Raw genomic sequence first — 25,395 nt, 5'->3', positions numbered from 1 at the left:
ATGATAAAATACGTGGCCATAGATGAAAATGACAGTTTTGCCCACAACATTGACTTTGAGAAGGTGGATGAATTTATTTACCTTGGAGTTCTAATAAACACCAAAAGTAGATGTCAACCAAAAATTAAAAGAAGAATTACCATGGTGAGGTCAGCAGTGGTGCAATTGCATAAATTATGGAAAGACAGAAACATTTCTATCACCACTAAATCAAGACTGGACAATAGCTTGGTGTTTTCAATTTATGGTGCTGAATCTTGGACATTCAGCAAGAAAGACGTGGACAAGATAAACAACTTCGAGATGTGGTGCTAGAGAAGAGTGTTGAGTCTCCTGGATGGACAAAAGGTCTAATGAAAGTATAATAAGTCAACTAAAAATCAAGAGGTTGCTATATGACATGAAAGAATTCTCAGATATTTCGATCGCATTTCAAGATGTGAAAATGACAAACTGGAAAATCTTATCATCTGGGGAAGAGTGGAAGGACGAAGAAAAAGAGGACGCCCAAGACCAAGATGGCTGAACCAGATTAAAAAGATCACTGGACTTACTTTGGAGTTGGCCACTGCTGCAATTAAAGAGAGAAAGAAATATCTCTCTTTCCGGATAGATACTGCACTTCCATATACAACTTTCTGATACCTATCTGAAAGCAAGTCACTGATCCAACTCAAAAGTCTATTATCCAATTCCATCTCTTTCGATTTGTTTACCAGCTTTTCATGTGGCAATCTATCAAACATTTGTGCATAATCCAAGTACACCACTGTATATATGCATCTCTCCCCTGTCCAAGGTATTTGTCACCTTATTATGATACATAAGTAAGTTGGTAAAACATGATCTCCCTTTAACAAACTCATGCTGATAACCACAGAGAATACTGCTGTTATCGACCCATTTCTGTATCCTACTTCTCACCTATCACTTCTAATCAAAATTAGAAGGGATAGGTAGTTTGGACATATACTTCGACATGATGGACTTGTGAAAACTGAAGGCAAAATAGAGAGGGGAAAAGAAGAAGAGGCAGACCAAGGAAAAGCTTTCTTGATCAAGTCAAAGACAGCACGTGTTTGAGGAGTTACCAGGAGGTTAAGAAAGCCAATGACAGAGCGGAATGGAGGAAATTGCTGCTGAGCTACCAGTCGCAAGACTGATGCAACTGATGATGATGATGACTTCTCACCAATCTCTCCAGTATCTTCACAACTCCAGATATACAGATTAGCCTATAATTTGAAACTACAACCTTATCACCACCTTTATGCAGTGGAACAATTTTTCCCTCCTTCCACTCACTTGTAACCTGTGCTGTTGCAAGACTCTTATTCAACAGGCATGCCCATGCTACCACCAATTCTCTGGAACATTCCCTTAAGATGTGTGGTGATATGCCATCAAATCTTATTACCATATTGATCAGGTTTATTTATTTCCTCAAATACCTCCTGCCTCAGTCACAATTAAGCCATCCTATCCTGTGTGCTCTACACTTAAGTTCCTCATCATTCCACCCTGATCAGGATGAAACACCCTTATAATTGATCACTGAATACCTCAACAATATCTTCTCCAGAAGTTACCATTCTGCCAATTTCATCCGTTAACATCATCTTACCATGGTCATTCTTCCTTCTACTTGTCACATATCTAAACTCTATAGGGTTTATCTTCACCTGATTTGCCAATTTCTGCTCATACTGCACTTTTGTTTTCCTTACTCAGTCATTCTACTGGCTTGTTCTTTATACTCTTCATGTAACTGATTATTACCATTATTCATCTTGTACTTCCTCCAAAGTACCTTCTTTTTTCAGAATTCATGCTTAAGCTCCACATTCATCTATTTTACACCTACCTTATCCATCCTTTTGGCTTTGGGAATACATTCACACATTAATGCTCTTATGTATTTCTTTGTCAGTTCCCATGCAGCATTTATTTCCTTACTGCTGAACTCCTCATTCCATGTTATACCTCCAAGCTGTTTCCTTGTCATAATCACCAGTCTTATAATTCCATATATATCCTTTCCTCACAGAAGTCTGCATATGGCTAGCCACAACCCAGGTGATCACTTCATGATCATTCTCACCAACTGGAGGAAAGTGTGAAATCCTATTCACAAGTATAGTACGCCCACAGATTCGAGACCCTTCAACACTTCTGTGCATGTCACAAAAAGGAGAATCCATTCCGATAATAGGGTAATCAATCCGTCTTCTGGGATGAGTTTGTTTATTATTAGTCGGAAAATTTAGCTTTTCTTTTACGAACATTGTAGTTTTTAAACTAGTACAGCGACAGACAAGAAAGCACATGATTTCGCATGTTTGCGACCAATTCGTACATCTTTCATTTCTTTCTTCCCTTCAGCATGAATCGACTATTCTTGGCAGAAAGCCAAGCGGAACTCTACAAAGTGTGGGCGTACTATACATCCTCTGATGAAATGATCAGATCTAAAACTCTCAATCCTCGCGTGCTTGAGAGATAACCTCGCATGGTTATCTCTCAAGACTCAAATTCATTTTCCTTATTCCTAAATTCTATCTCTTCATTCCAGTCTATACTGCAATAATTAATATCACCCATAATAATTCCCCTTCCTTTGTTCACTGATCTAAGTTGTTTATACATTTCTTCATCGCCACCCTCCACATTCCCGATCCTATAGCAACATCCAATTAAATATGTCTGTCTGTCAACCTCCATGTTACACCACACTGCCTCATAATCATTGCCACTATTTCCCTCTTTAATGTCTACCTTATTCCATGTCTCACTTATTCCAATGATTTTGATGCAAATGAACTCAATCAGTGAAACCATTTCATCTCCCTTATTTCTGATACTTCTGGCATTTGTAAACAATCACAGTAATTCATTTTTAGGTATTTAACCAGTCCTCTCCAAGCCACTTGTTGGTTGTGATTTCCCCACCACACCTGCCCAATCACCTTTATCACGACTTGCGTCTACTCACATGTCCACTCAGTCTCAACTTCCCGACCCACATTGCAATATATTCCATCTTCAGTGCCACTTTCAATATCCACTCCCTATTCCATGTCTCCCTGTCCACCTGGGTTCCCCCCCCCATTTCCCTGTTCCTCTTGCATTCCTATTCTCTCTCTTAATATCTCACACTACTACTGTTTTCACTGCCAAGCACTTCTGTCTCTTCATACTACCATGCATCTGATTTTTCCCTTCATCTCTTTCTTCTGATCTCTTGCACACATGACACATTGTATTTCCATCCAGCAGCATTTTCTCCGGCGCACTCTCTTCAAAGCTATTCAAATGCAACCCATCACACCTTTATAATTTCATTCTTCCCTCAAATGTGTGCCATACATCTACAAATTGTACTTTCTCCTCCTCACACAGCTCCACTAGCATAACACTCTTGATTTTGGCTCTCCATCGCAACTCATCATTGTCATACCTCAGCAACACTGACAATACACTGTTATCTTTCGCTCTTCTCAGTAGCCTCCTGATATTTTCTCTCACATACTCTTGATGTTCACTTAGATCATTTGTCCCCACAGTCATGACTGACTGTCATTATGCCATTATTATTATGAGTGATTTCTACTATGGGACATTCATGGGAGGTGATAATGTAAGAGCTTTGACTAAGATGGGGCATATGTAGTATAACCTTAGTAAAGGCAGATGGTTGGAAAGTGTCAGATACCAAGAAAAAGCAGAATTCGGTGTTCACTTTAGTAAGGCATACGTTCCAGATAGACCTATTATTTCTCTAGCTGCCAGGAGGGAATTGGACAAAGGATAGAAGTATCAAAGCTGTTACATGAATTTGACTCAAATACAGCAATTGTACTGGATGTCGATTTGCATTTCGCAAAACACATTGTAAAAGGCATAATTTTGAGTGAAAATATATTTTCAATAATTTATAGTAACTTTTTTCCATGTAGAACAGGGGGAAAAGAGATTTCCAGGCAGCTCTGTCTAATATATATCCTTGGATTTCATTCTTTGGTAAGGTATATGGAATTCTGAAAAAAAGGAAGCTTTTTTTTAAATCTAAGATGGCATCCAAACATATTCAAAATCAGCGTATGCGTATAACAGTTTCAAGTAATCATACGAAATATTACATCCAAATTTTATATGAACACAGTCAAATGAGGAAGGAAAAAATGAAAGGGCCATTAAACATGCCTTATTAAACTAAAACATAAGTTAACATCATACTGTATTTAATTTTAATCCTTTTCTGTAACAAAAGAAAAAAAAAAGGTGTGGATATGTGAGTATTTCCTGTTGAATTAAATCAAAAATAATTTTATGAATGATTTTCAGGCTCAAGTTGAACATTTGAGACAGCTAATGACCAAAGCTCTTTATGATGAAGATATCCATCATGTAAGTATTTAAAATAAACTTTCCTCTTTTCTTTTCGAAAATGGAGTGGGGGGAATTATTTATAAGAAACTGTTGATTTATCAGATGAATGAGTGATATGTAATTTTCCAACAGTTAATAACGTAGGTGATATATTTGGTCACTGATGGGCCACCAGCTGATGGTGCATTGAGTGGTCAGTTAGACAGATTAGTAGTTCCTTGCCATTTTTGAGTTTGACACATGACTCTAGTTTAAACTTTTCTTCTGTATAGCTGCTTACATTAGAGAGGAATTTGGCTTGAGTAATGGTGAGTGTAACCTGCTCAACTTCAACTGTTGATAAAATCAAAATTGCTGTTACTTTAGAGGCTTGCATAACTTCATGGTTATTTTCATGATACTTGGTCTACAGAAGAAAGACTGCATTGGTTCAAGTATAGTTATCTTATCCACCCATTCCTGAATTAACCTTTTCACCAGCTTTTTCACTATTTTTACCACCACTCATGAGATACTGATTGGTCTGTAATTTGCTACTGCAGTCTAAGAGTCTCCCTTATACAAAGGAATTATTTTGCTCTCTCTCGCCACTCTCTTGGATCTCTGCCAGAGTGAGACTTAAAGCACCTAGTCAGAGATACTGCCAGTTCCCCTGCACCTTCTTGTAAAAGGCAAGCTGATATTCCATCTAATCCCATGGCTGTATTTACATTGTGATTCTATAATATCCTAAGAACCTCCATTTAATCCACCTCTGTTCCTATAGTAGTCCCTGTCACACAGCGATAACCTCACTCAGATGATATACTCTTGCAGAGTGATCACTCAGTAACTCAACTATTTTGTCTACTTCTTTCACTTTTCTGCCATCATCTCTCCTTAAGATTATGCTTCCCTGATTCTTCCTCTTACTTGGCACGTAGTGAAAGAACTCTTTGGGATTTCCTTTGGCTAAAGAAACATGCCCAGTTACAAAAAGAGGGTGATATAATATCATTGCACAAGAGTGGTGATAGAATGCAAGCATCATACTCTAGTTCAGTTTGCATTTCTTCTGTGGTTTAGATTTTGTACACATTAGTAAGGGATAATATAGAAAATTAGTCAAAGGAGGGTAATATTAGCTGTGAAAATCAGCCTGGATTTGTTAATGGGTATCTTGTTTGATTAATTAATATGCTTGCCTTTTATTATTATTATCCAGGCCTCTGTGGAGCCAAAAGACTCATCATGGGAGGGCGTTTTTAGGAAATACAAAGTCTATCATACCACTCCTTGAACCCATTAACCGTCCCCACTCCAACCACTCTCTCAGACAATGCATTCGACCACCCTCCATGCAAAGAAACCACTCCTCACCCTCTTGCACACAGCCTCCTTTCGTAACTTCTAGGGATGGCCACTTGTCATCGCTTCTTCTCGCCGTTCCACCAAGTGAAAGAACTCTCCAATGTCTACCCTATAACTGCCTCTCAACATTTTAAAAGTCTCAATCATATCACCTCTCCTTCTTCTATCCACCAAACTCTGCAGTCCATATTCCCTCAATCGATCCTCATAACTCATATTGTACAGTCCTGAAACCATCTTATCTTTGTTATCCACCTCTGTGCCCTTTCCACAGTCAATTTATCCCCTTCAAATCCTGGGGACCAAATCTGAGAACAATAGTCTAAGTGTGGTCTGATCAGAGACTTATACAACGGAATGATAACCCTTTTATCTCTGCAGGTCAGTGTCCGTCTTATAATTGCAGCAATCCACTGTGTTACCTTCACCACCTTTGTAATATGCTCCCTGAATTTCAGTTTTCTATCAATCATCACTCCCAAATCTCTTGTCTACCCTACATCCTCCAGTACAGCTCCTCCAATCAAGTACTCATCCTCCCATCGATGGATCCCAAACCTCAAGACTTTACATTTTGCTGCATTGAACCGACAATCCCATTTATTTGACCATCTGTCTAGTTTATTCAAATCCTCTTGCAGGGTTGCCACATCTGCACTATTACTGATAACCCTTCCCAACTTCTCATCATCTGCAAACAACTGAATGTTCCCTTGCAATCCATTGACAGTATCATTGATATAAAGATTGAACAATACAGGTGCCAGTACTGAGCCCTGTGGAGCCCCACTTGTAACCTTCTGCTTCCTTGATATTGCCCCATCATACAGAACTCTCTGATACCTATCAGTCAGCCAATCCTGAATCCATTGACTAATCCAACATTTAAACCCATGTGCTGCAATTTGAATATCAGCTTATCATGTGGCACCCAGTCAAACACTTTTGCAAAATCCAAAAAAAATGGCAGTATATGCCTTTCCCTCATCAACTGCTCTTGTCACTTTATTATAAAAGACAATCATATTACTAAAGCAAGAGCACACCTTAACAAATCCATGTTGATTCTCACAGATAACATTACCTCATCCACCCAATGCTGTATATAGATCCTCACTAATTTCTCCAAGACCTTAACAACTACTGATGACACACACGCAGTCCTATAATTAGACACTTCCAGTCTGCTACCGCCCTTATGCAGCGATACTATCTTACCTTCCTTCCATTCCCTGGTACCTTTCCTTCAGCCAGACTTTTATTGAAAAGCCAGGTCAATGGAGCTGTCGGTTCTTTAGTAATACATTCTCTCAAAACCCGTGGTGAAATACCATCCAGTTCAACAGCCTTATTGGTATCCAGAGTACTCAGTATTTGGAACACACTCTCCTCTTGCACCTCTAAACCCTAATCCTGCCCTATCCCTCTAGTATTAAAACCTTCTTCTCCAGGATGAAATACTCCAATAAAGTACTCATTGAACAACTCCACTATGTCCTCTGCATAAGTCACTGGCGACATAGCTAAAAAATTCCCTAGGATTTTCTTTGGATCTTAGTGCCAATCTCTTTTCATATTCGAGTTTTGCCTTTCTCACCATTCTGGTCACTCTCCTGGCCTGCGTTTTATATTCTTTGTGTATCTGTCCTCCACCCCTCTCTCTTATTCCCTCTTGCCTACTATTCCCATTCTCTCCTCTTCTATCATTCCCATACATCTCTCTCATTCCCTCTCTTCCACTTATCCTATTCTCTCCTCTTGTGTTATTCCCATAACTCTCTCTCATTCTCCTCTTCTCTCATTCCCTCTCCTGCTGTTTCTATTCTCCCTTCTAGCATTCTCATACCTTTCTCTCCTTCCCTCTCTCCTACTGTTTCCATTCTCTCCTCTTCTAGCATTCCCATACCTCTCTCTCATTCACTTTCTCCTGCTGTTTCCATTCTCTCCTCTTCTATCATTCCTAAAATGCTCTCCTCTCCTATCCTTCCCAAAACTCTCCCTCTCTCCTACTCTGATTCACCTTGCATTTATCTCTTCCATTCTCCTCATCTTATCTTTCATTCTCATCTCATTCACAAGACATTCCACCTCCTCTTTCAGCCCATCTATCTCCCTCTGCAAGTCAGTCATTCTAAATCGAAATTCACTCTCCCAAACAAAACCATCTCCAAAACGTTCACAGTCACTCGCACCTTCCACACTATCGACTATTATTTTCTCATTCATATTTTTTTCTTCATTCTCTCCTATCACACTACTAATCTTCTGATATTCATTTCCCATTCCTGGAGCAACTAGGTCAGTTATTGATATATCTATTTCATTTATTTCCTCCCATTGCCTGCATTTCGCACAGACAGGCACTCCCTCCTCTCTCACCAGCCACATATCCTACTCCCGAGATGCATACATGCCGCAAGTACTGCATTCCACAAAGTCCCTTATTATATTACTTATAATGGAGTTCTTAAATGGTGGAGGACTTGGCGACATGCCATTTGCGACTGCAGCTGAATCTGCCATCATTCCTTACTGCCAAGGAAGTACTAAAGTAATTATATATAAAGACTAAATAAACACTGTATTATATATATACAGGGTGTCCCAAAATTCACGCAAGATTTAAATTTAGCGCCATTTGTGTGGTAAAGTGTTGCCAACGAGGAAAAAAAAGACAGCGTGACAGCTGACAGTTCAGGGTTATTAAAAATGACCACACACAGCGAAAAGAGTTCGTTGAATGGATTATGGAACAACAAGTGGATGCTTATTTTTCGAACAAAATCATCAGCGATGAGGCTCATTTTCATCTTGATGGCTTTGTTAATCGACAAAATTGTCGCATTTGGGGTTCAGAAAATCCACGAGTGATTGTTGAGAAACAAATGCATCCACAACCGTGTCACTGTTTGGTGCGGATTTTGGGCTGGAGGCATCATCGGTCCATTCTTCTTCGAAAATGCGGCTGGTAACGCAATAACAGTTAATGGTGCTCGCTATTGTGACATGATAATCCAGTTTTTTGTGCCTAAATTGCAAGATATGGATGTGGACGACATGTGGTTTCAACAAGATGGTGCCACATGCCATACAGCCCGAGAAACAATTCAATTACTGCATGAGTCATTTCCTGGTCGTGTAATTTCCCGTTTTGGTGATCAGAATTAGCCGCCCAGATCATGTGACTTAACGCCGTTGGACTTTTTTCTTTGGGGTTTTTTGAAGTCTAAGGTTTATGCCAACAAGCCCACGACCACCCACGCCTTGAAAGAGGAAATTGAGCACTGTATCAACGAAATTCAGTCACATTTATGCAAAACGGTCATGGAAAATTTCGACAAAAGAGTGCGTATGTGCCAGCAAAGCTGTGGAGGCCATTTACCCGATATGCTATTCCATGCATAACCCTATACTGTATACTTTACGAATCAATAAGAAATTACAATTTTTAATTAAAAACCTGTGTTTCCTATCAAAATTACTTCTTGCGTGAATTTTGGGACACCCTGTATAAACAATGTATTCATCTATACCAAATAGCGAATAACTTATCTTTTCTTCCGCCGCCAATACTTCCAGCTGTGACCACGCGTTCTCGGTATCTCAAAAATAACACGATATGTAACACGAAACTCTAAATGAGAACCTCTAAACAACACTTGTGTTACTGAGAAAAAAAAATGGAGCACAATTCACAAAGGAATTCACACTAAACACCTTTTAAAAAACACTTTTTTTAACAACAGCTCAAATCCACTGCTGTGTGCTTCAGCAACTCCAATGATTATGATAGTGACAAGAGAGGTTTATGTTAGAAAGGCATGCTGCCCTTTTTTTGCAAAGGCATTTGATAAAGTGCTACATGAAAAGTTGATATTTAAGTTAAAACACACAGAGTTATATATTGGTTTATTGAATTGGATTAAGAGTTGGATGTCTGATAGATATTAGAAGATTGTGTGTGGAGGATAGCTGTATGAAGGAGGAGGAAAGTTACAAGTTTTTAAACTTTATGCCAGTGATATTTTTGCTGTGTTGATATTTGCTGATGAGGCAAAGCTTGGGAGGGTTGTTGGTAAATAATGCTGATGTGGTTCCTCAAGAGGATTTGAATAAGCTGGAATGGTGAGCAAATGAATGGGGATGTCAGTTTAATGTAAGTTCTTGAAATTTAGGATCCACAGATGGATGCTGCATACTCTGTTGGTGGATCTGTATAGAGAAGGTGGAGGAAGAAAGTGATTTTGGAGTGATAGTAGGTAAAAAGTTGAAGTTTAAGCACATGTAAATTTGGTGAAGGCAACCCTTAAGATTGCTGCAATACTAAGACAAATTATTACCAGTAGAGATAAGAGTGGTGATTCCATATATAAAGCCCTAATTAGGCCATATCTGGACTACTGTTCCCAGATCTAATCACTGGGATTTGAAGAGGATAAATTAATCCTGTAAAAGTTACATGGGTGGAAAAGTTCAGAAAAATCTTAACTTTTAAGTTGTTTGAATCCAGATATTTGGGATATCCTTGAGAAGACTATGGACAACTCCGTTAATCATATCCTTGAAACAAAGAAAGTAAAACTCATATTCAGATTTCTTAGACTTAAAGATCGACTGTATTTGGAAAGCCAATGGACAAATTTGAATTTCTCCACTGTGAATGAAAACAGCCAACCACAAGCCAGTGATAACAACCACCACCCAGAAGTAAGGGTTAATAGGAGCCACTAACAGCCTTCAGTGAACAGTCACTTGATCGACCTATCTAACCATGTCCTGAACAATGATGAACTCTCGCTACTCAGCAATGACTTAAACTTTGCTATGGCACCTAGGAAGATTAACAAACTAGATTTTATTTACCATATTGTAAGAAGCCTAAGATTTCCTCCAACCACCATAGCTGATAAAATGTGTTTGAAACCTCAAACATTAAATTTAAATTATACAAAAACTATAACTAGCAACCTCACCATCAAAACTTTTTTTGATGGTGAGGTTGATGTTGGTGAGTTGATGGCTCTGCCCTCTTCACAAATGTCCCAATCAATGACACAATCCTTCTATTGCAGGACAAATTCACTCCCGATATCATAGCACTCTTTGCACATGTACTACGCTTTGGCTATTTTGTCTGGCAAAACACTTTCTACCTACAAAACGAAGGCACAGCCATGGGTTCACCATTATTCTCCCCAATTGCTAACTTTTATATAGAATGTTTTGAGCAACGTACTCTATAATCCTCTCGTTTAAAACCCAAAGTCCGGCTTACATACATTTACAATGTTTTCACTATCTGGTCCCATGGCCGCCAGACATTAGACATTTTCCTCGTCAACCTAAACAAACAACACAAACACGTGCAATTCACAGTTGAGATTGAAAAGCAGAACACACTTCCTTTTCTAGATACCCTTGTCACACTTTTTCCTTCTGGCAGTCTTTCCTTCACTGTTTACCAGAAACCTACACATACTGGCCAGTATATAAACTCTTACCATCAACCAACACAAAAGCTAGGTGTCATTAACACACTAAAAAACAGGACTTTGAAGATTTGCTCCAATGAACAAGCACTTAAAGATGAATTAAAAGTTATCAGCAGTACCTTCCTAAAAAATAGCTGCAGCCAAAATACTATCAACAAAATTCTTCACAAGATCCCACTTATAAAAAAACAAAAATAAATTAGACTACAATAAAACTGTTAACCATTCCATACATTAAAGGGATATCAGACAAAATAAACAGAATACTACAGAAATACAACCTTAAAGCCACCTTTAAACCTCCTGCAAAATTAAAGAACTTAACTCATCCAAGGATCTACTTCCTCCTCTGGCCCACTCTGGAGTATAGAATACGGTATACTCCAGAGTGGGCCAGCAGAGGATTTCTCAAACTTTTCCTACGACGGAACACTTCACAAATCCTGAAATTTTAACAGAGCACCTTGGTTAGAGTCGAGTATCATCAGTCTTGTATTCAGTGTAAAGCTAAGTGCACACTATCACCACAGCAGGCTGTAACACATCGCAAAAATGCGACAGCGCACACTACAGACATGCCAGGCCGCAGTGCATCGCATTGACCTTACTTGTGACTGCACATTTCCTAGAATAGATACCTCTGTACTTCACTCGTGCTCGGAGGTGTCGACAACTGACAATTATACTGTGGCATAATCGAACCCTACTCCCTTGAAGAGGATAGTGTAACCGTGATCTTGAATAGCAAATGTTACATAAAGAATGTGTTGGTTCCGTTCATCTGGGATTTGCATAGGATGTGTCATGCAAAAAAATATTCCATTTTGTGCACAGGTATTCCAACAGGAAGGAGCAACCTGTCACATATCACGTGGTTCTAGAGCCTGTTTATCATAACACTTCCCCAGGAGGCTTATTTTGAGGTGCACAGAATTGCCGTATCCTCCACGTTCTCCTAATATCACATCACTTGATGCCTTCATTTGGGGTATATTGAAAGAATGGGTACTCCACCATTACCTACCTTCAGACCATTATGACCTGAGGAATAAAATTACATATGTCCAGCACATTCCCAAGCTTGTTCTCCAAGATGACAGAGAACCTTCGCATCCACTGCAAAACCTATCTTGAAAGGCATAGTACCTATTTTGATCACATAATCTACCATCGTTAATGCTTTATTCGACCAAGATTTTACCGATAGTTGTGGATAAACATATCATCATGTGTTAACATATATTTCTTTGTTAATAAACCCATTTACTCCATAACACGTATCGTTGTAGTTATTCAGTACTGTTTTTTTGTGTGTCTGTGTGCCATACTGTATATCCAAGTGAGCACATATCCATATAATAAAATATAAGTATAGTAATACCAATATTTATAAAAGGGGATAAAAGAAGTGCTACTAGTTACGGAACTATTAGTTTATTGAACTGAACAGATACTACAAAATATAGTAGAATAGTGTGGGTGGAAGAGTGTATATATTTTCACTTCTCTCACAAACTGAGTGGTTAAAACTCTTACTCAAAATAAGAAGAAAACACAACTAAACTCCAAATGTAGCTTGCACACAGCTTTGCATGTCAGGATATCTCATAATGTAACTTTACCTCTTAAATAACCCATCAATTACTTCATCACCGAAATAAAAATCTTTAATCTACAAAAACCACAAATATACGCACATCAAATCAATTACTTAACTATGTAAGTGCCATTATATTCAATTCACAACAAGAAAAGCATGTAAATTACACAACTTTCTTCTTATCATGTAAGCCAACAGTTATCCTATATAGACAAAACTCCTGGAACCTCTTAGTCTCTTGTCTCGTTTTTGTTGTGATGTGCCATTGATCCTCTCCATCTCACTTGGCCTCTTGTCCTTTTTTTGAGTAATTGGATGTTCAAGTGGCAAGTTCTTTTATGTTGCCAATCCAACTCTTTTGTGGTCGTCTTCTTCTCATTCCTTCAATCTTCCCCAACATAACTGCCTTTTTCATTGATTCATCAGGTCGCATAATATATTTAGCTAAACTTCTGTTTAGTGATCATCACCTTCAAAGAGCATTCTGTCTCCTACAGAACTTTTTTTTCTTTCTTGAGTTCACACAGCAGAAACACTAACACAAAACAGTAGTGCTTTCTCTATGACAGCAACATAAGTGAAAACTGTCCTTGCACCTTAAAATCACAGAACACTGAAGAAAATATACTTTAGCTTCATCCATTGCACTTTTATAACTTCTATATGAAACAACATTCTCCCGTGAACACTACTAAAAACTATATCACACACTTTAGAATGAATTAACTTTCTATATGAAACTCTCAATATTCTCCTTAAAATCTTATCAGCACTTTTAACACCTCAGAACAGCTTTGTCTTCAGGTTTCATATAGAAAGTAATCATCATCAATTTCCTGATATGTACCCTCAAGGGGTGTTCAGGTTACTATGACAAAACTACATGATTAAGTTTACATTATTAATAATCTCCTATCAACAGTTTTCCTTCAAATCAGTATTACTTGGCAGCACTCCAATATTGTCATATCTAAGATTTCATGCTTCTAAGCCACTTCAGACTGATTCAATCCATCTAGACCTTGGTCTTCTTCTGGGTCTCTTTTCTTCCATCTTGGTATCAAACATTTGTTTTGCTAACCTTTCCCTCACCCATTCTATTTAAATGGCCATACCACCTTAGATTAGCTCTGTTTTGACACATCAACAAAATTCTTGAATACTAATAATGTCAAGTTCCTTTCTAATATCTTCATTTTTAATACGATTGTGCCATTGATGCCACCAATTCACTTCATAATTTTTCTCAGAACCCTCCTATCTGTAGTCGTCTAGTCTTTCATCAAGTGCTTTATTTCTAACTCACCTGTCAGATCCATTTAACACTGGTTTGAATACCATCTTGTATACTGCTAGTTGGGTGTTTTAGCTAATTTCTCTCTTATTCCTTATAAATTTATTCAGCTTGACAATCCACGATACCAGCTTTGCTTATTTTGTTGTCTATTTCAGATTTAACCTGTCATCTTCACTGAAAACTGTGCTTAAATAGCTGAAATATTTTACTTGTTCAACAGGATCTCTATTCAGAATGCAACTGTGATTTTCTATTATCTTGCCTATTTCCGTAGTTTTGGTCTTTTTATTACTGGTGTTCATGTCAAATTTGTTACAGCTGCTATTCAGTTTAGTTAGAGAATCCTGGAGACTTGCACTAGATGTGTTTAGGAATATAACACATCTGCATAAAGCAAAGAGCTAAGTTTGAATCTCCAATTTTGATATCAGGTTGAATACCACATTTCTTTATAATGTAATCTACATAGATTATGAATAAGAGTGGAGATAATGTGCATCTTTGTCTTACCCCTAGATTTTACATCAAACCATCTTTCTGTATTTCCTTCAGTTCTGACTGCTGCCTTACAACTTAAATATAGACTAGTATTGCTCTGTATAATGTTCCATTCACCCCATACTATTTGAAATGTTTTGAAATCGTTTCTCTGGGCACCTTGTCATATGCCATTTTCAGATCTACAAAGCTTAAGGACAGATCCTGGTCATATTCCTGTGATTTCTCAACTATTTGTCTTAAAGTGAAAATCTGATCTTTACAACCTTTATTTGGCCTGAACCCCACTTGTTCTTCTCCAAGTTTCTGGTACACAATTTTTCTCAACCTCTTTGCAAATATTCTTGCATAAATCTTACCTAGAACGCTTAGTATAGCCAATGTAAAACTTTTATACTTCCATATGTAAGCATTTCTGGTCAAATATCATCTTACTCCAGCTGCTTTTCTGCATTTCAATTTTTCTAGTACAGTTCTGTCACTGCTTGGTTTGTTTAAGTCTTTCAAAGTAATTACTCCAGATGTCTAGGATATCCTTATCTTCAGTTTCTGTGTCACTTTTATCATCTTTGATTTCCTTTACAGTGCTCTTTCCTCTATTTCTAAGCTTCTTCAATAGCCTCCAGAATATTTTGCTACCTTCCTGATATTTATTTTCCATACTCTTACCAAAGTCTTCTGATGACTTTTGTTTAGCTACTTTTTGCTTACGTTTTTATCTGTATTCTTTTAGGATATCTACCAACTTATTTGTTAGGGACATTTAGTGTGCTTTCTTCTTTTCCAGGACTGCTTCTTTAACTTCTTTTGTCCACCATGGTTTCTTATTTTTCTATCCTTGCAGACAACTTCACCACATATTTCCCTAACTGAATCACTCAATGTCTTTTTCATAGTTTGCCACTGAGACTGCAAGGTATGGTTCTTGTTTTCAATTTGTTTCATTTTTTCTTCAATAATGTTTGTATAGTTGTACAATTTACCCTTAAAAGCTGCTCAACTTTAATTCTTTTTAAAACTTTCTTTTCAATGTGATATCCATTTTTATTCTGCTTAGTACTAAGTAATGATCACTTCCAGTTTCAAATCCTCTGTACACTGTTGTATCCTGAATCAGTAATGATATCACTTTCAACAATAACATAGTCAATGAGGCTTTTCTTATTTCTTGTGTCTTCTCTCCATGCGAACTTGTGCACATCCATATGTTGAAACATGCTTAGTAATGACTAATACCATCTTTATGAGAAGAGGTCCAGTAAATACCATTATTATTATTAGCTTTGCCCTTTCTCCAAATTTTCCGAAAATGTTCATATATGCCTGGTGGGATTAATTTCCTATTCTGCTGTTCAGATCTCCAACAAGGTCCATTTTTTTCTATTTTCTTTACGTCAACTGCCTGTTCTAACCAATCAAAAAAATTTCTCCATTTCTTCTTAGAAGATCTTCTGTGGGACCATAGGCAAAAATAAGTTTCATTGTCCATTTCCCCATTTTGAAGTTTGCCCACATAACTACTTGAAACTGCCTTCCAATCAAAATTATCTTCATGTTTGGTGTTGAATGCTATCACTACTCCTTCTTTCCTTGATCATTATTGCCTGAGTAAGGTCACACCTGATTTTGTCTTCTTTGTCTCAGTAATGCCAATTATAGCCATTTAGTACTTTTCTGTCATACCAATCTTAAAGCCTAACAAACCACAAGACCAACCAGGAAGTTATAGACCAATTTCACTGACTTCAATTCCAGGCAAATTAATGGAATGATACGCCAACGTTTGAATTACTATCTAAACAAAAATAGTATACTACCACATTTTCAGGCTGTCTTTAGAAGAAATCACTCAACAATTGATCAACTTTTCTATTTAACCCAGACAATTCAAGATAACTTCCAGACCAAACCTACCAAATCCACCATTTTTAGCAATTCCTTTGACAAGGTGTGGAGGCAGAAACTCTTTTCCAAACTTTGTCATATTGGAATAGAAGGGAAAGTTCTTAACTGGATCTATGACTTTCTAAGAAATAGAACAATTAGAGTTAAAATAAATAATGCCTTTTCCAAGAAAGTGAAATAAGACATGGACTCCCTCAAGGTAGCATTTTGAGCCCACTCCTTTTTTCCATCTACTTAAATGACTTAGATAAAAATATAAATAAAGAAACAAAGATAGCTATGTTTGCTGATGATTTGGTCCTATTCTCAGCTCACAACAACCTACAAACAGCAGAAGGTCACTTAAACAAAGCCATTAAAAGTTTAGCTACATACTGTGAAAACCAAAAAATCAAAATTAACCCTACTAAATCAGAAATCTGTTTTTTACTATTAATAACCACCTCAGAAAGTGGAGACCAACGATTAAGCTAAACAGTCAACTAATTACATTTAATGAAAACCCCAATTACTTTGGAGTTACTCTGGATCCATCTCTAAGCTTCAATAAACATATCAACAATGTTGCAATCAGAGCAAAAAGAAGACTAAATATCATGAAAAGTATCTCAGGTAAAGAGTGGGGAGCCGATGCTAAAAACCTTAAAAGTCACATATACCTATATCCATCCCATAATGGAATATGCTTCGCCTATCTGGATGCAAACATCACAAACCAGTTTAGACAAGCTTATAAAAATTCAGAAAAATGCAGCTAAAATCATATGTGGAAAAATAGCTGAATTCGAATCCAACCTTGTTCCTTTAAAAATTAGGTGGCAAGAAAATCTTACCAAATTTGTAGAAAAAAGAGCCAACCTTGCACATCATAGAACAAGTGAACTTTTTAAAAACTGGAAACCAACAAATATAATAAAGAAAAAATCAACATTGCATGAAATCATAGAAAATAAAATTCCCTTGGATTGTCCAAATAAAATAGCTGACTACCCAGCATTTCCTCCAAATCAAGACAGGAAAAATATAGTTATCAACTCTGAAATAGGGAAACATGAGAAAAAAAAGCCTAGAAAACACTGAAATCTTGATATCATTAGCGGTTTCAAAAATAATGGAATATGGACCTGACTCAATAAAGATCTACACAGATGGCTCCAAAAATCCAAATGGCAATTCTGGGGGTGGCATACTCATCTGTGGCTCTCATAATATAGAACTAAAAACAACTAACAGTATTGGATGCAACTCATACCATGCAGAATTAATAGCCATTAGCACTGCACCGCAATACTTAGACAAACAAAACCTGAAGGAGTTTATATTTTTCACAGATTCCTTAGCAGCCCTTCAAACTATTAAGAACTGCTACTCTAGCCATCAAGAAATACTTAGAGACATAGCAAAAAACATAAACATACTACATAAGGATTCTGAAATAATCTTCCATGGATCCCATCCCATGTGGGATTAAAGGGAAACGAAACTGCAGATGAAGTAGCAAAAATGGGCGCAACGTCAAGTGATACCACAGATTTCGATCTTTTTTAAAACCACCCAAAAAGAAGACATAAAAAAGAACAATTCTTCAGGACATGACTCGCCACTGGTACTTACCAGAAAATCCAGGAGCTACCATCAACTCCAAGTTTAATTGCAGTGCCACTACAATGATCTCTCACCTCAAGACCGGCCACACAGGACCAATCAAGTTTAGCAATGGCATAAAAGTCTTCCCCACCTGCAAAATCTGTAACATCGAGGAAGCATCACCAATGCATTTGCTAAACTGTATGAATATTTCAAGATGTGAACTCTATAACAACCCAAAAACGGTGCTGTATAAAATACATGAACTTGACCTCTATGATCTGGTGTAATAATACCATGGGATAATAATAAAAATAAATAAAAAAAAAAGTACTTTTCTAATTTTTCTGCAAGTTTGATTTCTGTTTCTATTTTCAGTTCTTCTGATGTTGAGTTTATTCTTCTTCTTCTAGGTGTTAAGTTGGAGCTTGTTCCAGTAGCTGACTTTTCATTGTTCACCCTGGTTTTCTGACAAAAACAGAGTGGACCTTGTTTAACCGGGTGACACCCCGGCCGGCACGAAATCTCATCATGTTGTACCATTGTATGCATTTGTGGTTTAAGCCAATAAAGAGTACGGTTTGGTTGTCTAAGTCTCAAATTGCCAGCCCATCCTTATTCATTCTGTGCCCAGTAGATACCTACTAACAGGGTGCATCACAAAGCTGAGGATTATACCTTAGGTTAGATGCCCCAGTCCATTCTCCACATTCTCCCAATGGCGATGTGATGGTCTCCTCTCATTTATTTGGCTTTGATCCTAAAATGACCCTATATAGAAAATATTAGTTCTGCATTGATTTAACCTTGGTATCTTCCTGGGTCTTGTTATGGGAAGTGCCGGTCACTAATGAGGCTGTCATTGATTAGACCTCAAAGGTCAAAACTGGTTTGGGCAGTTGCCCTTTCCATAATTAAAGAGTTAAAACTTTTTTGCATTATGGGATACTGAGGCAATTGATGCAAAAGCCAACATCCTCCATATAACAAGTAGGCAAATTGCGAAGATAGTTCTGAGGTAAACTTTGTTTGCTTTACTCTTGGGTAGGGGATTAATATAATTTCTTATCAAGTATAATATACTTGGTTACCCAATGGTAAAACTTTCTATAAGAATGATTATGGTAGAATAATTTTGATTAAAGCTAATGGTAAGGAGTTGACTAAAGCAAACTAGTTATTTGAATTATGAATCAACATTTTGCAAGGGTGTATCATCCAGCAAAGATGCAGTAACAAGCATAACAATAACTGATTATAGTGGTAGATGAGCTGGATATGACAATATTAAGGATGTTATCTTTAATTTAAATTTAGATACAGGAATAGATGATATATCAGCTTACCTGTTATGAGAATTGCTAGGGAATTGCCAGTGGCTTTGACCAGACTGTTTAAGTCACACCTCTGGTGGGTCTCACAGGAATGAAAAGAGAAGAAGTTAGCTCTATTACATAAAAGAGGCTCAAAAGATAGTCATTTGTGAGATTAGATAATATACAGTACAATCTTTTGAGAGCCTCTTTTATGTAATAGAGCTAACTTCTTCTCTTTTCATTCCTGTCAAATTGGAGTCTTGAAAGAATGATAATAGGTATAGAAATGGTGACAATGCATTGATGTTTCTTTTTACAAATGTTAGGAGAATCAGGAATAAAAGTTGAATTAGTGACATTGATTCAAACCTAAGCCTGATTTGAATAATCAGGCTTAGGTTTCCTTATGAATTTCACGAAGTTAATCATGAAATGCCAGCCTGGCTGGCTGAGTGGTTAATGTATCCATTCCCCAGCCAAAAGGCTGCGGGTTCGAATCCCACTGTGGGCATAGCTGTTTATGATTGTCTGTGGAAATACTAGTAGTGATGGTCGGCGATAGATGCCGTTGATGTAGTTGCGGTCAGTTGGTGGATTGTGAGTGGTGGAGATAGAGTTGTAGAGTAGATGCCCTCTCTCGATGAGTCTTTGGACTCCCTGGAGATGACAAATAATAAAAAATAATAATAATTGGGTGGAGGAAGCGCCATACAGTAGTAAGGGAATGGAATTTCAGGATTTCTTGAGAGACAAATGTCTCTGGCAACATGTAATCTACTACCTGTTTGCCTGAGTCATTTGGTTAGGGAACATGAGTATCAACATTTTGTATTTGGTCCTTGCATCAGTGGAGCTGATTATAACTGAAATATCAGTTGCTCCCTCTGTTGATGAGTGACCATGCAGTTGACTTTGAGGCTGAATAGACATGCAGAAGTTCTGAGGAGAAAGGAATTATTGTGGAATTATTAGACACATCACTATAATCTTTCAAATCAACTTGGGGAAGTTCCATGGATGGAGGGATTGCAAGGGAGAAGGAAATATAAGCAGTACATGAGAGCTAGTGAGGGAATATTTACTCGTATCAACAGTAATGGCAACTAGCATTCCTCAATTGAACAAGATAAAATGACTTGGTGTAAAGTGGATGCCAATGAAATCAAACAGGAATTGTGGATGAAATAGAGGTTGCTGAAAAAAGTATAAAGAGAGAGAGAGAGAGGTGGAGAGGAATATAAGACTCAGGCCAGGAAAGTGACTAGTATAGTAAGGAAGACAGAAATGGAATATAAGGTGAGTTTACCTCTACTATTCGAAGAAAATCCTAAGGAATTCTTTCATTATGTGGCCAGTTGGAGTTGATGTGATTGTGGACGAATGGCCATATTATATGGAAAAGGAGGCAAAGTGACTAGTGAAGGTGATGTAGTGGAACTCTTTAATGATCTCTTTAAAGTGGAACTCTTTTAATGATATTGGGGCAATTCATTCTGGAAAGTAAGTTTTATTGCTGGATGAATAGAAAAGATTGAAGGCTTAGAAATGCATGAGGAGAGTATGTTTCAAATACTAAGTACTCTGGAGAACAATAAGGCAGAGACTGGATGGAATTTCAGTGTGTACTTAGTAACTGACAGTTCCATTCACCTGGCTGCTCAATGAAAGCATAGCTACAGGGAGCAAGTGCCTAGTTAGTGGAAGAAGGGTGAGATAGCATCATTGCTCAAAGGTAGTGGTAAAATGCAGGCATCAAACTATATAAGTTTGTATTTCTTCTGTGGTTGTTAAGATTTAGGAGAAAGTATTATGGGATTATATAGAATACTGGGCAGAGGAGGGTAATATTATTTGTGAAAGTCACCAGGGATTTGTTAAAGGGGGTGCTCTTGTTTTAGTGATTTGATTCTTTTATGATAAAATAACCAGCAAAGAAAGGCACATGCTGCCATTTTTTGTATTTTATAATAATAATTGTACTGTCTTATTATAAATTGGTGATATGTGTGAAGATTTTTTTTTTCTGCTTCCTAAGTGTAGAAACTATAAGTATACTGTAAAATGATATCAAACTAGGATTAATAAACATTAAAGCTTAATTTAGGACAAACATTGGATTCACATATACATTGAATGTGATTATTTCATGAATGATTTATTATTATTATTATTTAGGCCTCCAAGGAGTCAAAAGACTCATCAAGGGAGGTCCTTCCTAAGACATAAAGTCTGTCAAGACCCATCGAGGGGAGGTCCTCCCCTGAGACACACAAAGTCTATCATACCACTCTTTAAACTCACTGACCATTCTCGCTCCCACCACTCCATCAGGCAATGCATTCCACGGCTCAACCACCTTCCACACAAAGAAACCACTCCTTACCCTCTTGCTCACAGTTTCCTTTCGTAACTTCCAGGGATGACCTCTTGTCATCACTCCTTCCTGCTGTTCAACCAAGCGAAAGAACTCCCCAGTGTCAACCCTGTAACCACCTCTCAACAGTTTAAAAGTCTCAATCATATCACCTCTCCTTCTATCCACCAAACTCTGCAGTCCACATTCTCTCAGCCGATCCTCATAACTATCCTTGTACAGTCCTGAAACCATCTTTGTCATCCGTCTTTGTATCCTTTCCACAGTTAATTTATCCCCTTCAAATCCCGGGGACCAAATCTGAGAACAGTAGTCCAAGTGTGGTCTGATCAGAGACTTATACAACGGAATGATAACCCTCTTATCTCTGCAGGTCAGTGTCCTTCTCATAATAGCAGCAATCCTCTGTGTTACCTTCACCACCTTTGCAATATGTCCCCTAAACTTCAGGTTTCTATCAATCATAAACCCCAGATCTCTTGTCTCCCCTACTTCCTCCGGTATAAGTCCTCCCATAGAGTATGCAGCATCCCATCGATGTTTCCCAAACCTCAAGACCTTACATTTTGCTGCATTAAATTGACACCCCCATTCATTTGCCCATCTATCTAGCTTATTTAAATCCTCTAGCAGGGCTACCACATCTGCACTATTACTAATAATCCTTCCCAGCTTTGCATCATCTGCAAACAACTGAATATCCCCCTGCAATCCACTGGCTATGTCATTGATATAAAGGTTAAACAATATAGGTCCTAGTACCGAGCCCTGTGGGACCCCACTTGTAACCCTCTGCCTCCTGGAGACTGCTCCACCATACACAACTCTCTGATATCTATCAGACAGCCAATCCTGAATCCAGTTGACCAACCTGACATCCAGACCCATGTGCTGCAACTTAAATATCAGCTTATCATGTGGCACCCTGTCAAATACCTTCGCCAAGTCTAAGAAAATTGCAGTATATGCCTTTCCCTCATCTAATGTTCTTGTAACTTTATTATAAACGGCTAGCATATTGCTAAAACAAGAACGTCCTTTCACAAATCCATGTTGATTCTCACAGATAACATTACCCTCATCTGCCTAATGCTGTATACGGTTCCTCACTACTTTCTCCAAGATCTTAACAACTACTGATGACACACAGACTGGCCTATAATTAGACACTTCCAGTCTGTTACCACCCTTATGCAATGGCACTATCTTACCTTCCTTCCATTCCCTGGGCACCTTTGCCAAAGCCAGACTTTCATTGAAAACCCACGTTAAAGGCACTGTCAATTCCCTAGCACATTCTCTCAAAACTCGTGGTGAAATACCATCCAGTCCCACAGCTTTACTGACATCCAGCGTACTCAGTATCTGAAACACACTCTCCTCCTGTACCTCCAGACCTTGAACCAGTCCTATCCCTCTAGCATTAAAACTGACTCCTCTAGGATGAAATACTCCAATAAAGTGTTCATTGAACAATTCCACTATGTCCTCTGCATCAGTCACTCTATTCCCATTTTTATCCCACAATATCATTCTTCCACAGTCATTTCTCCTCCTACTGGCCACATAGCTAAAAAATTCCCTAGGATTTTCTTTGGATCTTAGGGCCAATCTCCTCTCATATTCCAGTTTCGCTTTCCTTACCACACTAGTCACTCTTCTGGCCTGTGTCTTATATTCCTCATGCATCTCTTCACCTGTCTCCTTATATCTCTTCCATAGCCTCTTTTTCGCATGCAATTCCTGTTTAATATTGTTTGTCATCCACTTTACTCCAAATTGCGTCCTCTTCTTCACTCGTGGTATACAACTTACCATTGCTGATAACAAATATTCTTTCACAATTTCCCACGCGCTAGTGATATCCCGGCCTTCCAATTCCTCCCTCCATGAAACTTCCCGAAGTTGACGTCTAAGACTATTATAATCACCTGCCTTATAATTCCACATAAGTTCCCGTCTCTTTGATACTCCTGCATGTTTATTCATTTTCCAAGTCAACACCATATGGTCACTCTCTCCAACTGGTGGGAGAGACGTCAACTCAGTTATTATCAGCTCTTCTGATGCATGACCAAATCCAAAACTTTTGAACCTCTTGTTCCCTCTGTTACATGTTGCCTAAGACATTTGTCCCTCAAGAATTCTAGAAATTCCATTCCCCTATTGCTACATGCATCTTCCTCTCTCCAGTTTATACTACTGAAGTTAAAATCTCCCATAACAATGTTGCTTAACTAATCTTCTTGAAAGTAATTTAGAATAAAATTCATTGTCACTCATGTCTAATTAAGCAAAATTAACACACACGTTGTTTTTGGGATTTCTTTTTCAGGCTGATATAAATGATACAAAATTTATGTGCATTACCCAATTTCAGCCACTTGCTTTATCACTGGATGCATTCTTTTTTTTTTAACTGCACCTCCATAGTGCAGTTGGAAGACCAACTGCAGTTTGATTTGATATGATCTGTGTTCATTACTTCATTTGATGTGAGAATAGAATATGGACTTTTTCGAAGGTAGGTTAGCCATTCTTATTTGTAGGGGTTTCAGAATAAAAATGCTGTACATTTGATTTCTCTTGCCACTTAGAGCTTTTTTCAGTTGTCTTTCTGAGTTATTCAATTTTTTTATGCTAGAAAGAATGTTTTTAATCACAGAAACTACATATTTCTGGAGAAGGGAAACTTGATTATTTCTCCCCCCCCAGATATAAATGCACACTCTGATTTCAGATCACAAGATGGAGTAGTTGTCTGTCATTCATTTATCCCATAGTTTCAAATCAGTGATAACTCGGCTATTACTGGCAGCTAAGGATGCGGACAAGCTATTCATTGATTTCCAGGGCTAAAAGAGTTCTGTCTACTTTCCTTGTTGAATAAAGAAGCATTAGAGAAAAGGCTCTTAGAATTGTGTAATTTTCTGTTTTTGAGCATACTTCCAATTTCCTTTAACATCATATAAAATATTTCTCTAAATAAAGACTTGCCTGCCTGAGTTTCATTCTGTTTCATAAATAACTCAGTAAGTCATCATCATCAAATTCCTGCCATGTACCCTCAAGAGGTGTACAGGATATGATAGTACTACATGAAAAAAATTACATCATTATTAATTTCCTATCTACAATTTTCCTCCGAATCAGTCTGTTACTTGTCAAGACTCCAACATTATCAGATCTTTTATTTCTATCGTCTAAAGCACTTTGTACCGTATCAATCCACCTATATCTTGGTCTTCCTCTGGGTCGTTTTGCTGCCAACATGGCAGAGAACACTTGTTTTGCTAATCTTTCCTCGCCCATTCTGTTTAAGTGACCATACCACCTGAGATTAGCTCTAACGCATTCCTGGATGCTGATAATGTCAAGTTCTTTCCTAATATCCTCGTTTTTAATATGATATTGCCACTGATGCCATCTATTCATGCCTATAATCTTTCTCAGGACTCTCATATCCGTGGTCTCTAGTCTTTGATCAAGTGTTTTACTTCTGACCCAGCTCTCAGATCCATAAGTTAAAACTAGTTTGAACACTGTCTTGTATACAGCTAATTTAGTGTTCCGACTAATTTCTCTCT

General features: G+C 37.8%; 1 protein-coding gene across 1 annotated transcript in view; it reads left to right on the top strand.

Annotated features, from left to right (window-relative positions):
• Positions 1–25,395, top strand: part of LOC150108781 (protein-lysine N-trimethyltransferase SMYD5-like) — a 397,190-nt gene that overhangs the window by 188,678 nt on the left and 183,117 nt on the right. The window contains exon 6 of the mRNA XM_090414210.1: positions 4,345–4,407. Within this exon, the coding sequence (XP_090270336.1) occupies positions 4,345–4,407 (63 nt within the window). The remainder of the gene's footprint in view (positions 1–4,344; positions 4,408–25,395) is intronic.

The sequence above is a fragment of the Typopeltis vanoorti genome, chromosome 2 (genome assembly GCF_054136105.1).
Source record: "Typopeltis vanoorti isolate ZY-2024b chromosome 2, IOZ_Tvanoo_1.0, whole genome shotgun sequence".
Lineage (NCBI taxonomy): Eukaryota > Metazoa > Arthropoda > Arachnida > Uropygi > Thelyphonidae > Typopeltis > Typopeltis vanoorti.
Note: the sequence above shows the minus strand (reverse complement) of the source record. Positions and strands in the feature narration are given on the sequence as shown.